The sequence below is a fragment of the Sparus aurata genome, chromosome 1 (assembly GCF_900880675.1).
Source record: "Sparus aurata chromosome 1, fSpaAur1.1, whole genome shotgun sequence".
NCBI classification, from domain to species: Eukaryota; Metazoa; Chordata; class Actinopteri; order Spariformes; family Sparidae; genus Sparus; species Sparus aurata.
Genome location: NC_044187.1, coordinates 18,941,066 through 18,953,277, shown reverse-complemented (window position 1 = coordinate 18,953,277; position 12,212 = coordinate 18,941,066). Strand labels below are relative to the sequence as shown.

At 41.6% G+C, this 12,212-nt stretch overlaps 2 protein-coding genes across 2 annotated transcripts in view; one reads left to right on the top strand and one right to left on the bottom strand.

Moving 5' to 3' along the window:
• doc2g (double C2-like domains, gamma) overlaps positions 1-11,367 on the bottom strand; it is a 76,994-nt gene extending 65,627 nt beyond the window's left edge. Inside the window, exon 1 of the mRNA XM_030434940.1 lies at positions 11,190-11,367. The gene's annotated coding sequence lies outside the window, so the exon portion shown is untranslated. The remainder of the gene's footprint in view (positions 1-11,189) is intronic.
• Positions 1-12,212, top strand: part of cabp4 (calcium binding protein 4) — a 28,316-nt gene that overhangs the window by 8,450 nt on the left and 7,654 nt on the right. Inside the window, exons 5-6 of the mRNA XM_030434951.1 lie at positions 6,353-6,383; positions 6,746-6,889. Of these exons, the coding sequence (XP_030290811.1) occupies positions 6,353-6,383; positions 6,746-6,889 (175 nt within the window). The remainder of the gene's footprint in view (positions 1-6,352; positions 6,384-6,745; positions 6,890-12,212) is intronic.

Genomic DNA, 12,212 nt, shown 5'->3' with positions numbered 1-12,212 from the left:
AGGAATAAGTTTAATTCATAAAAGATAAATAACTTTATATTACTCTGTTTTGAGTAAAAATTGGTTTTGTCTGTATTCATACAGGCCATGGGGCTGTTACAGGGAAAGTTTGGAGGGAAAAAAGTCAATAGACTGGAGTTTTATAGACTGAGTCACAGCAGAAAGAAACAACATTGACTTTAAAGTTACACAGAATGGAGTGGGAAAATGGATCCATTTGTTCAGCTGTTTTTAAGTGGTAACTATCGATCGGAAACACTGGTTGTAGCTGTTTGCAGTGAGCGATGACTGTCTGAAAACCAACACCCTGTTTGCTAACCATTAATTGCTGATACAGAATCGAAGCGAAGTGACTACGGTGAGTCAATATCATTACCCACCTCTATTCATTCAATGAAAAAAAAAAACATCTGGTCAGGACTGTGGGTTGTTACATCATCCTCAAAATCTAGAGGAAAAAGAAAGTATTTTAACTGATGCACACTGGGCCGGCGTCCATGAACACCATGGTTGGTTCAAGTTAAACTTTGGCTCTGCCCACGCCTGATACCCTGATCCTAGTTTGCTGTAGGGCATCACTAAATATTTGGACTACTGACAACTGGAAATGAGCCAACAAATGATCCAGCTCAATGGCACCTTCACCATTTCTGCCAAAAAAAACAGTTGATTTATATGGAGAGCAACATTATACAATCAACTGTATATTTGTTTGTACGCACTTATGGGAGATGTCTTTAACAAAAACTTAACATCGTGGTATTTTTAAGTGTTTAGGAGACAGAAGCAGACTTTGTTGACATGGTTAGTGTCTCGGCATGAAGGAAGTGGATGTGGATCGGATCCAGCTGCTAATGAGACTGCTCCTTCAAGGACAGAACCCTAAGTGGCAAATATCCATTAAAATGATTGGTGGAAAATGGACATTAATTGTTAGTACTTCCTCTATATTCTACTAAAATTATTAAAGCTGGAACTCCACATGCAGAAAACCACAATAATTTATTCACAAAACAGTCACTGTGCACCAGCACTATGAACCAATGTGTCCATATACATCCCCAGAATAAATGTTGGCAATGTATGTTTCTGCAAAATCACTGATGTGTTGCAACTTTACATTTCTCTATGTAAAATTTTCTGTGTTCACGCTCTGGTTAGGTTGAGGCACGAAACCCTTATGATTAGGAAAAGATTGTGATTTGCCTGTTTTGGTTGCCACAAACACAACTGGAGATGTCGCAACTTCCCGTCACAAATATCTAGTTGGTGTCAGATTTGACAGTTGCCCCGCTTATTATAAACGCGAATGAACATTAAATATTTAGAAAAAAATCATAAAATACTCAAAATATAAGGGGGGAGTTGAGCTGGTGGAGGCATGAGCTGGCATGAGGGTACTAACAGGCCAAGTTATAACTGTCATGATGTACACCTGCTTGAATATGATTGGATTTCACATGTCAGGTGATCCACTGAATCCTACCTGATCTTTTTATTACTAAATCCTTTTCCAATAATGTATTGGTCAAATTGCCGACTGGATCAAGTTCAGAGTGACGTGCTCCTTTTGTGCACTACACTGAAGTCGTACAGAGGTGATCCGGATGGATGATGGGTCAACAAACGGGAGGATTTTTGACTCCAGAGACTGGGGATTTAGGTGTAGGTTTTACGGCATGCCTATTGACCTGTTTTTGTAGAGGGGCGACATTTAAAAACACGGTACCACGAGTCTGGACTATTACATTCCCTCTGTATGACCTGTAATGCTCTCAGTTTAATTAACTGTTAAAACAATGCACCTTGTAAATCTTAGAAGTAGGTTGTTAGTTTGATTCTAGTAAATACCTTCGGCTAAACCAGCCTGGGTGAAAACTTTTAATAAATGAAGAGGATTTTTGTGCTTATAGCAACTGACATATTTTATGAATGTGCTAATTAGCCAACCAACAATATGATCAAAGCAGAGTGAGGTTGTTAAAGGGCCACACTGGCCCACAGGCCGTCAGTTGATTAAGTCTGGTGTAGGGTTTAGGATTGGGCTACAAAACCACTTTGACAGCTGATATCAGAGAAAGATTCAATTTTAATGACATTTTAATATCTGTATCAAGTGTTCGAGGTGTAAACATAACCATAGAATAGTTTAATCATCCTGTAGTGAGCAGATATTGTATAGCAAGACGGGTGTTTTAGCAGAGGACAAAAGAAAGATGTCCTTAGTAAATATTTTTATAGATACATTAATTAACATTCCCTAATTATGTTGAAAGAAAATAGAAATTACATAATCCATGCGGCATTACATATCCTTCAAAATGTGTTTACTGCTGCAAATTAGTTGCTTATTAATATAATTTCACAGTCTTGTCCGTTATGGCTCATCAAAGCCCTGGAAAAATACATCTAATTACACCAAGACGAGTAAATGTTCCCCTGGCTACAACGTAGATCTGTAGTCCAGTTGGTGGATATGACGAGGACAGTTTGTGGAATATGAAGTATTTATGGGATTAATCCTCATTTTGTTTTTGGCATTTACATTTATTTGCACCCCACTCCACAAAAAAACCCATTTCATTTTGCTGTATGATAGCGATAACAGAGGCTCATTAGTCAGGTCACAGGTCTTTTGTTCTGTCGCTTGTTTTCCTCTTTTATTTTTATTGGGCTTCGTAATATGTGTTTTTTTTTTTTTGTTGTTGTTGTTACTGTGGGAGATATTACTAGTATGATTGTTATTAGTAATAGCAGTGGTAGGGATGATGCTATTATTTTATAAGACAGAACTCTAAAAAGATCCCTTTAATCGTGGAACTGTATGGGACCCTCCTGGTGAGACCTTACTACAAAGCAGAGCCAAAGGCTTTTCCATAAATGCCTTCATAACAAGAAAGAGATTTTACCGTAAAAAAAAAAGATAACAGAGAAATCTATGCCGAGGGGAGTTGTGTGCCCAAGAACCTTTTAATGACGTTCTATAACAAGATTCCTTAATAACTAATGGGACCGTTTCATTGTTACGAAGCAATTTATGGGAATTGAAAGACCGTTTCACAGTGACCTTGGGCTTCCGTGGACTCCGCTTCCACATCCCTCCCTGAGTTACTACCTCACCTGCCACGACTGATCTGCCCTGTTTTACCATGACAGTCCCCGGTTTGAATTTACTAGTAGCCAGGTAGGGCGGTATGTGTCGTGCCTACAGGATGGAGGACGGGCTGTTTTGGTTGCTGCTGTGACACTGAGGCAGGGAGACCATCCATTCAGCAGCAGTCCTAATCCCTGCCTCAACACAAGTATTAATAACCCCATTAGCAAGGTTCACTGTCAGCCCTCATTAGATCCAACTGAAGAAGGGGCCGGCTAAAGGGAAAACAATTGATGCATTTACATGTCGGAGCCACGGTTGAAGAGAAATGGGACTGTACTCGTCAATAAGCAGAATATGTGCATGGTGTAGCTGTGTGAGTGAGGACCCTGTGCGTTTATACCTCACATGTGTGTCCATGCCTGCAGAGCGATAGGTAGGCTGTTCAATGGGCCATGTGCAGCCAGACAGAATGAAATTAACTGTTAATGGGCTCGTTGTGACGGATGAATTGAGAGTCTGCATGGCATGCTGTCTAATCCTTTCTGGATGGAGAAAAAAAAAATCCAATTAATGTGTTGACCTTGCTATCTAAATATGCCCTTGTAGACTGAATGGATCCTGTGCAGGGTAAACAGCAGCTTTGGGCAGCAAGAGTTTTTTTTTTTTTTTTTTGTGCTTGTTTGTGTATTCTGCGGCATCAATAACCATATTAAAACTTAAGAGGTTTATTTAAATCATAAGTGTTTCAGTGTCTGAGGCAGGGTTCACATACAGTGAGATAACTCTTGATGCAATTTGCTTCCTGGCATTGCATTTGTGTTTGGAGTCTGTTGGCAATATCATACAGTGAATAATCATTTGAACGGCTGCCACACGCAGGGCCTTCCAAATAAACCATGGGAGCCTCTCCTTTTCCTGAAGCTATTGTGAACTTGAGCAGGATGACCTTGTATGATTTATGTATTAGCCACCCTGAGTGCCAACATGTATTAGGAGGAAAATATTGCACTTCTCTTTGCATTTCGGTTTCCACCGCTGCTCTGATTTATCTATTTATCTCTCACGTTTTCAGCAGTAAGAGAGAACAAATGTGTGAACAAAGGAAGGTTGAAAATTAGGTTTAAATAGAGATAAAGTAATGGAAATTAAGACATTCGATTAAAAGCAAAAATGTCCTCCATGAAAAGCATTGACGTAAATTCAGCATTGACGTAAATTGAGAATTAGCATTAAAAAGACTAAAGTAACACTTAGTGATGATGATGCATTCAAACTGACTTTGTTAGGTTTGGCAAAAATGCAAAAACACCCAGGAGGCAGGAAGGATTACGAACAAAAAAATGAGCTTTTCATGAGAAGCTGAAAAATCCCCCAAAATATAGACATAGAATCCAAAAAAAACCAAGAAGTGCAAAAAGTTAAACAAAAGTTAAACAAAGTTCAACCGAGAGCAAAGTTCAAACCAGTAAACAGACAAGGAACACACCACAAGGAGACACTGGGAGACAAGGGGACCGGCTCAGGTGAATGTCACAGGTGAGAAACACAGGACGAACTCCCCATCAGGGAGCACACAGACTATAAACACACACACTCAAGGGTTGCTTAACATACGAGGAACAGGTGAACACAGGAAGAGAGCAGGAAATCACACAAAGGTGGGAAATGAAAAGTGAAACATGACACATGAGGGCAAAGGGCACATTTCTCAATGTGCCACTCAAAGAATGCAGCTATATTCCAAGTTTTGCAAGTAAAAAGACCTCCTGAGAGTTTTTTTCACAGCAATCAGATATATGTGAACAAGTGAAAATACAGTGGGATAAAAATCTGACGTAGCAAAGATATCAGGTCTGTACATGGATAGATATTATCTGTTATTTCCACCTCCACTTTATCTCAGTTCTTGAATTCTGTTCGGCCTTGATATTTTTTCTTTCTGCGGGAAAGTGAGGAAAAATAAGCCTACAGCAAATCTGTGCACGTTTATGCTCACAATAAAGAGAGCAGTTATAAGCTCCAGTGTCAGTCTTGTTTCTCTGAACTTATAGATATCCTCCAGGCGTGTGTCTTCTTTGTGCTGAGCGATATCTCCATATGTCAGCCTCAGCTGCTCTATAAGAAGATGACTGAGGCTGCATGTTTCCTGTTTCCCCCTGTGGATGTGATGGAGTTCCTATGTTGAGTTGCACACTGAGTCGAGATGATGTCAGCCCTGGCGTGATTTTTTTCTAAATGGCATCTTCATTTAATGATCTTTCGAAGCTTTACACATGTATATTCCAGTCAGTACATGTTTTCAAATGTGCTAATTCGAGCAGCGTTTCAGGGGGTTGATGCATGTGATGTGTTTTGCTAAAATATCAGCACATTTATGGCCAGTAAACTGTACGATGAAGCCCATCCTCTTTAAACTGGAATTTCCAGTGAGTTTCAAAGAAATCTCGCCTGAGGATATGCACATGTGCTGTACTGCAACTGATGGCCAAATTATAATGTGTTTTGATCAAAATTGTCTGTCTGCAACCAGTGGAATGTATTAACATATTGCTATTTTAAGCCCCGAGCACACATAAATTTCACTGCCATCCATTACTTCTAATGACTATCGATGTGGAGACTTTGCTCCTGGCTTCCAGCTTTTACCTCAACTTCTCTGACAACACTGGAAAAAAGGGAGAGAAAGAGGGAGAGAGGGTAAGAGAGAGCGAGCCCTGAGCAAATGTCAAAACAAGGCAGAGAATATTCAACGTTCCACACACAAGGCTGTATGCAAATCACATGTGTCTTGTGTCAGGTTTTTATACGTGAGCTTACATGTGTCTGTTGTGTCTCTGCGTCAGTGCAACGTTTGTGCGACCCACTGTCTCACACACTGTTCGTGCGTGGGTGTTTGTTTGTATGCACGCAGACTCGAGCTTATGCCGCGTCTCCCTCGGGACGATGCAGATGTAGAGCGTGCGTGCCTACGTGCAGCAAGTCTGCGGCATTGTGTGTCGTTTTGCAAATTAGAAAGACATGTCGCTGGGTGAAATCCCATTAGTGTCCACTGTCAGCATAAGGCAGTGTTGACATGATATGCATGTTATTCTAATTTGGTAGTCAAAAGCAGATTATCACTGGGGTATTTCTCTGGAGAATTCTGCTGTTTTAAAGCCACCCTGATTTTACATCTCGTCCTACGATTGCAGTCTTGTAATTATTTCCACTTTCTTTCTCTCTCTCTCTCTCTCTTTGTCTCTCTCTGCTCCACAGGAGAGAGAGCTGATGCCAGAAGAGCTAGATGGTAAGATGTCATTGGTGCAATTATGATCCTAACACATGATAAATAGCTAGTCGATTGCACAGCTTTCATCAATCGCATCGATGTTTTTTCTCCTGTTAAGCTCGCTCCTCTTCGTGATCTATGTGTGAGATTGAGGGTTTGCTCAGTCTGCCTTGGACCGTTCTTCAATGACTCAGAGCTAAAAAGAAAAATCAATTGAAACAGCATAACTCGCTTGAGTCACCAACTTTACGAAAAGTTTTACTCGGAGTGTAACTATCAGTATCTGTGCACGCCGCCTGTGTGTGTATTTGACTCTTGGGACAAAATATGTTCCCCTACTATGCAGGTTTATCACTGTAATTTGTTTGTCTGTCTGCCAGAGCTGCAGGTAGCCTTTAAGGAGTTTGACTACGACGCGGACGGCTTCATTCATTACAAAGACATCGCAGACTGCATGCGGACGATGGGCTACATGCCCACAGAGATGGAGCTCATCGAGATCATCCAGCAAATCAAGATGAAATGTGTGTATTTACCTGTCTGGTTGTGTGGATTTAATTTCTTCCTCAGTGGTTAAAGTGTGTGCGCGTGATTGATGGGTCTCTCCGAGTCAGGTATATGTGAGTAACGTGCGTCCGTGAGTGTGTGTGTGTTTGTGTGTGTGTTGCACAAACACGTGTACTCGTGTGCATACGTTCTTTCCTGATGTTTGTCTTTGAAGTTGGGGACACTGGAGACGCTTTAGCAGACTGATTGATGGCCCTCACACAGCAGGTGCAGGGGCGTGGGAGTGTGAGTCTGCATGAAGAAGCGTGTGTTTGTTTGAGATCTAACGTTCCCTCTGTGCTCTTAACGAGGGTGTGTTTGCCGAGTTGCTGTCTTCTCTGAATGATCAAGTATAGATCTGTGTGTGGTTAGAGTTTAAAGTTTAAGGTGAATCATCATTGTATTGATTTTCGCCACAAGCCTGGAGAACCGGTTCATTTAACACCTACCTAGTGTCAGAGCAAGGCCCGAGAATCTCAGCAAACCCATGAATGTCTGCCAAGACTTTACATAAACCTTCAATGGAGGGCTCATGCAGACACGTGCAACACGGAGAACTATTTTTTTTAGATGTGTATGTCTATACCAGTTGTGCAGTGTGTTGTTTCTTGTGAAAAAAAACACTGATTCTCCTACAAATCAAAAGTTTGATTCATCTGCTATAAATTGCACCTTTGTTCAGGTAAAGCCTGACTTGGTCTGACCAGTAGCGTCTGGCAGTGATTCCAAATTGTCCTTTGTGTCAATCACACGGTGACACGGAAACAACAACATCAAATCCAGAGTCACGGAAGTGCATCAGAGCAGCTGAGCAGAGTCCGTGGACAGTCACGCTGAAATAAACTGTTTGCTCCACGACCTGACATTGCGATTGTCAGGGGAGCAAAATGATGGATCTCCATTTCTCGTGCTTCTGTGTTGGGAAGTCGTGTCACCAGCATACATAGTGACTGATGCCTATGTTGCTACCGGAGCCGCCCACGCAGATATAGTAGGTTGGAGCTGACCACTTCCAGATAATAGTGCTAACAGATCATCTGACAAATCTGAATCCTGCAGTCTGAACATCACTTCAGAATCTCACAATCACTCATTCAAATCTACTTTAAGGAAAACATACATACATTTACATCACATCACTGGTACAGGTAATGTGATGTAAAAACTATTCCCTGATCTAAGATACTTTTATTCACATCAGGTGATCCTTGGAAATTAGCTTGCAACCCCCGGGCTGAGATCCGATGGCTTATGGTGGCTGACGTCACCTAGGATTACTGTGGTTCTGTTACACTACATTACAGTGCAGCATTCATCCTCATCCTCATCCTGTCAGCACACAATGCAGGAATGGGATATAACTAAGTATTTTTATTCACATACTGTACTTAAAGCTGCAGTCTGGAGTTTTGAGAAAAAAGTGGACTTTGTCCAAAATTAGAACGATACAGCTCCCAGGTCCCTCCTTCTTCCTCTCTGCTGCACTGCAGCCCTGCCCTCAAAGCCCCTCCTTGCTGTGCACAAGCAGGCTTGTAACCATGGTAACAGGGGAAGCCAGATAGCCAAGATGTCACATTCAAAATAACAACAACAACATAAGCCCTGATTGTTCTATTTCCGACCAATACAACTGAATTACATTGACGAGTGCCTCATGCAGATCACTGTATATATCCCGAGTAACAAACAATATTGCTCACATCGCGGTGGACGGAGTTACCACGTAACCGTTACCCGGTGCAACGCCATGCTGCCTCTCTGAAGCACGAGTAATGTCATTTCTCTAAAACCAATTCAACTACTTCAGAGCATACTGAACACAAACTAACGTCATAACTGCCCAGCCATAAAGACAGAGCTAAACACCGGAGTTAGCATACAAGCTAACAAGCCAGATTTAGCACCAAGCTACGTAGCTCGACTGCAACATCGTACGGCCATATGCGCTATTGTGAATATTACTGTAACCGCCGCCACCATAGCCTTCTGTTTACAACATAGAATTAACCATATATCAAGCAGGGGTCCTTACTTGTCCAACAGAAAAGCGTCCAACTCTACGTTGCTCCTGAGTCCTTACAAATCCTGCAGCTCCCTCCACATCTGAAATGACGCTCTGATATGTATCCTAGTTTTCTCTTTGGCTCGGTCCAATCCTTCCTTTTTACTCTGCTTTTCTTCGTCAGTCTTCTTATTTCTTTTCTTTGGTGTTGGCAATGTGGGGCATTTTTCAGCTCTGTTGTTGTCTGTTCTCCGTCATTGTTTACAGTTCAGGCTTGAACGTATCTGACCAGGTAAGAACTGGCACTGCACCTGCATGAGGTGCCAACAGCGTATGCGCACAACAGTGATTGACACTTCTCAGACACTCCCCTTGGCTCTGATTGGTTGTATTGAGATGGGAGCGGTGGATTCTTGCAAATCAAATTACGGCCACTGGGTGGAGCCACAGACGGTGGATTTTTACACAGCTGACCTGTATCTTATTCTGCTGTCAGATCATAATGACAATTTTGGCAAATATAACAAAAAAATTGTTACAGACTACAGCTTTAAGTACAATTTTGAGGAGCTTTCCTTGAGTATTTCCATTTTATGATACTTTTACCCCAATACATGTATTTGATAACTCTAGTTACTAGCAACTTTGCAGATTGCGTGCTGCATCAGAACCTATGGCACATTTTTACATTTCTTTATCGGCGATCAATTATGAAAAACCCTGATTCTGATAACCTATGATACATATGGTGTATACACAAATCCAGCGCGAAATCTATGGGCGCCACCATCTTGCCTGCCGCCATTACTGCGTGGTTGCGGACTGTGACTTGCCGGTGCCCTCTAATGGATTTTCAATGAAAGCATCCTGCTCGTGAAAATGTCAGGTGACAGGTAGATAAACAATGGCAAAGGAAAGGGAACATTGGGTAGATGATGTCAGGCAGTGGCCTTAACTTACTGATGCAGGTAATTTATTGACAACATACCGTATATTACCAAATAACAGCCGGGTTTCAATTAACCGCAGGGTCCCCTTTAAATGCCGGATTCAGGTGTATATTTTGATAAATAACCACCGGTTCCAAATAAATGTCAGGTCTAATTATTATTTTTTTTTTAATTAAAGAAGGAGATGTGACCACTGACACTGCAAGTTATTTCTTCTTCGCCTTTTTCACGTGTTGTGCTGCTTTCTGTCAGTCAGTATCACACTGATGATCACCATGGCTCCGGTGCAGCAAAAAAATAAAAAGTACAACTTCAAATTCAAACTTTCTGTCGTAAAATATGCAGAGGAAAACTCGGGAGAAGCAGCCGCTAGACGTTTCTCTGTCGACCAGAGGAGAGTGAGAGAAACGGAGCTTCAGCGTCTGTCCAAGGAGGACAGCAACAGGGCCAGGCTGCCTGCTGGAGGGAGGAAGAAGGCTAGCGAGGAGCCTGAGATAAACATGCGGGGATGAATTATCAGCAAACGGGCACGCCAGGAGAGAGTGTCCCCCAAAATGATCAGGGCGATGGAGAAACAAATGTCCCCCACCGTGAGTGACAGCAGAGATGAGGAGTTTGCAGTGAGTGCTGGTCGGCTGAATCGTTTCCTCCGCCGCAACAACTTAACTTCCAGAACACAACTATTGCCCAGAAGGATGCCAGAGAATTCACAGAGAAGCTGGAGAAGTTTGTGACATTTTTATCCCGGATTTTTGAGAGGGATGAATTAATCGCCTGTCCCAAATTGCCACCTGGTCTCACAACATGTTCTTCCCGGCATTATTGAACAGCATACGCACTAAAAAAAAGAAATAGAAGAACATTTTCGCATCTACAGCTAACGTCTTCAACAACCGCTACGGGACCAACACACTACTTCCTTAGCAGCAAAGCACCGCAGTAATGGTGGCGCTGCTTCACTTCCATGTTTCGCCGGATTTGTGTATATCAGGCTGTTTGGCCAGGCTCAACAATACATATGTAACAGATTTAAAACCAACCAGGAGGAGGGGATGAAACACTCATTTTCAGCAGACATTCATTTTTGTGTCATGATTGCATCTCCTAGAATTGCATGAATTCCCTTCCTGTACTCTTCTACATAGATGAACAACTTGCTTTATAATTGATACACTGAGCCATACAGCAGAATGAGTCACGGACTACAAAATCACATTAGCTTCCTGTTAGGCTGCTAATTTAACTGACACGATCATAAAGTGCACTCTTATGTCAGTAGCTAATTAGCAGCTCAGCTGTAGCACATTAAACAGCAGGTAAACCTACCTGGAAATGTCACTTTGGTCCATTTAGCTGCTGGTGTGGTTCTTACTCTTCTATCCCACTGCTTTAAAACACTTTCTGCCCGTGAATTAAAAGCAAGGGAACTTTGTTTAGTTTGTCTCTCAATCCCCTGCTGATATTAAGAACTGGAGCTCAGTGTGACAGCTGTTGCTAATCCAACACCACCGCCCCTCCAGTTCACTCAAACGAAAAAGGAGTGATTCAGACACTTCCCCAAAGACCGTCATTTCCTTTCAGTAAAAAAAACAAAAAACAAAAAAACAACTATGACACATTTAAAAAACACATTATTATTTTAGCCTGCAAAAAGGGATGACTAAATGTCATTGTAGCTGGTTACATTCACATCAACAACGTTAGCCAGTAATGCCGTATTTGCCCAAAAGATCGACAGTTTTATCTGCAACATTAACTCAATTCAAACAGGTTAGCTAAGTAAGTCTTCTTATCTTATATACTGTAGCTAAATAATTTTAAAGAGGCTCTTTGTTGTGCTGGAAGTCTTTATGTTAGCGAATGCCATTTCCAAACCAAACGTTAGCCACCGTTGCTCTCTGTTAGCATTGAGCTCTCTGTATGGATCATTTTTGATGTAGGTTAATGATTAACAGTTAGCCAGAAGGCCAAATTTACCCAAAAGTTTTACCTTTTTATCTGTGAGCTTGACCTACAATTCAACTTAAACATGTTAGCTTGTTATGTCTTCTAATCTAATGTAGCTAAATAAATTTGAAGGGGCTCTGTGGAACATCTGTGTTGTGCTGGAAGTTGGTCGTTAACTTTGCTTAATTTGTCCGTAGTGAACTCCATTCCTAAACGTCAGCGACTGTTGCAGAGGCACTGAGACATAAATTCACATCCTTGGGCTGTGGCGAATATGCAATATATACCAAAAACTGCTCTGAATGTGACTTTAGGAATGCACCCCCAGATAAAAAAAAAATGGTAGCAGATATAATCAAACTTAGCAAGAACCATTGTAGACGAGTAATTCATTTTATGTAC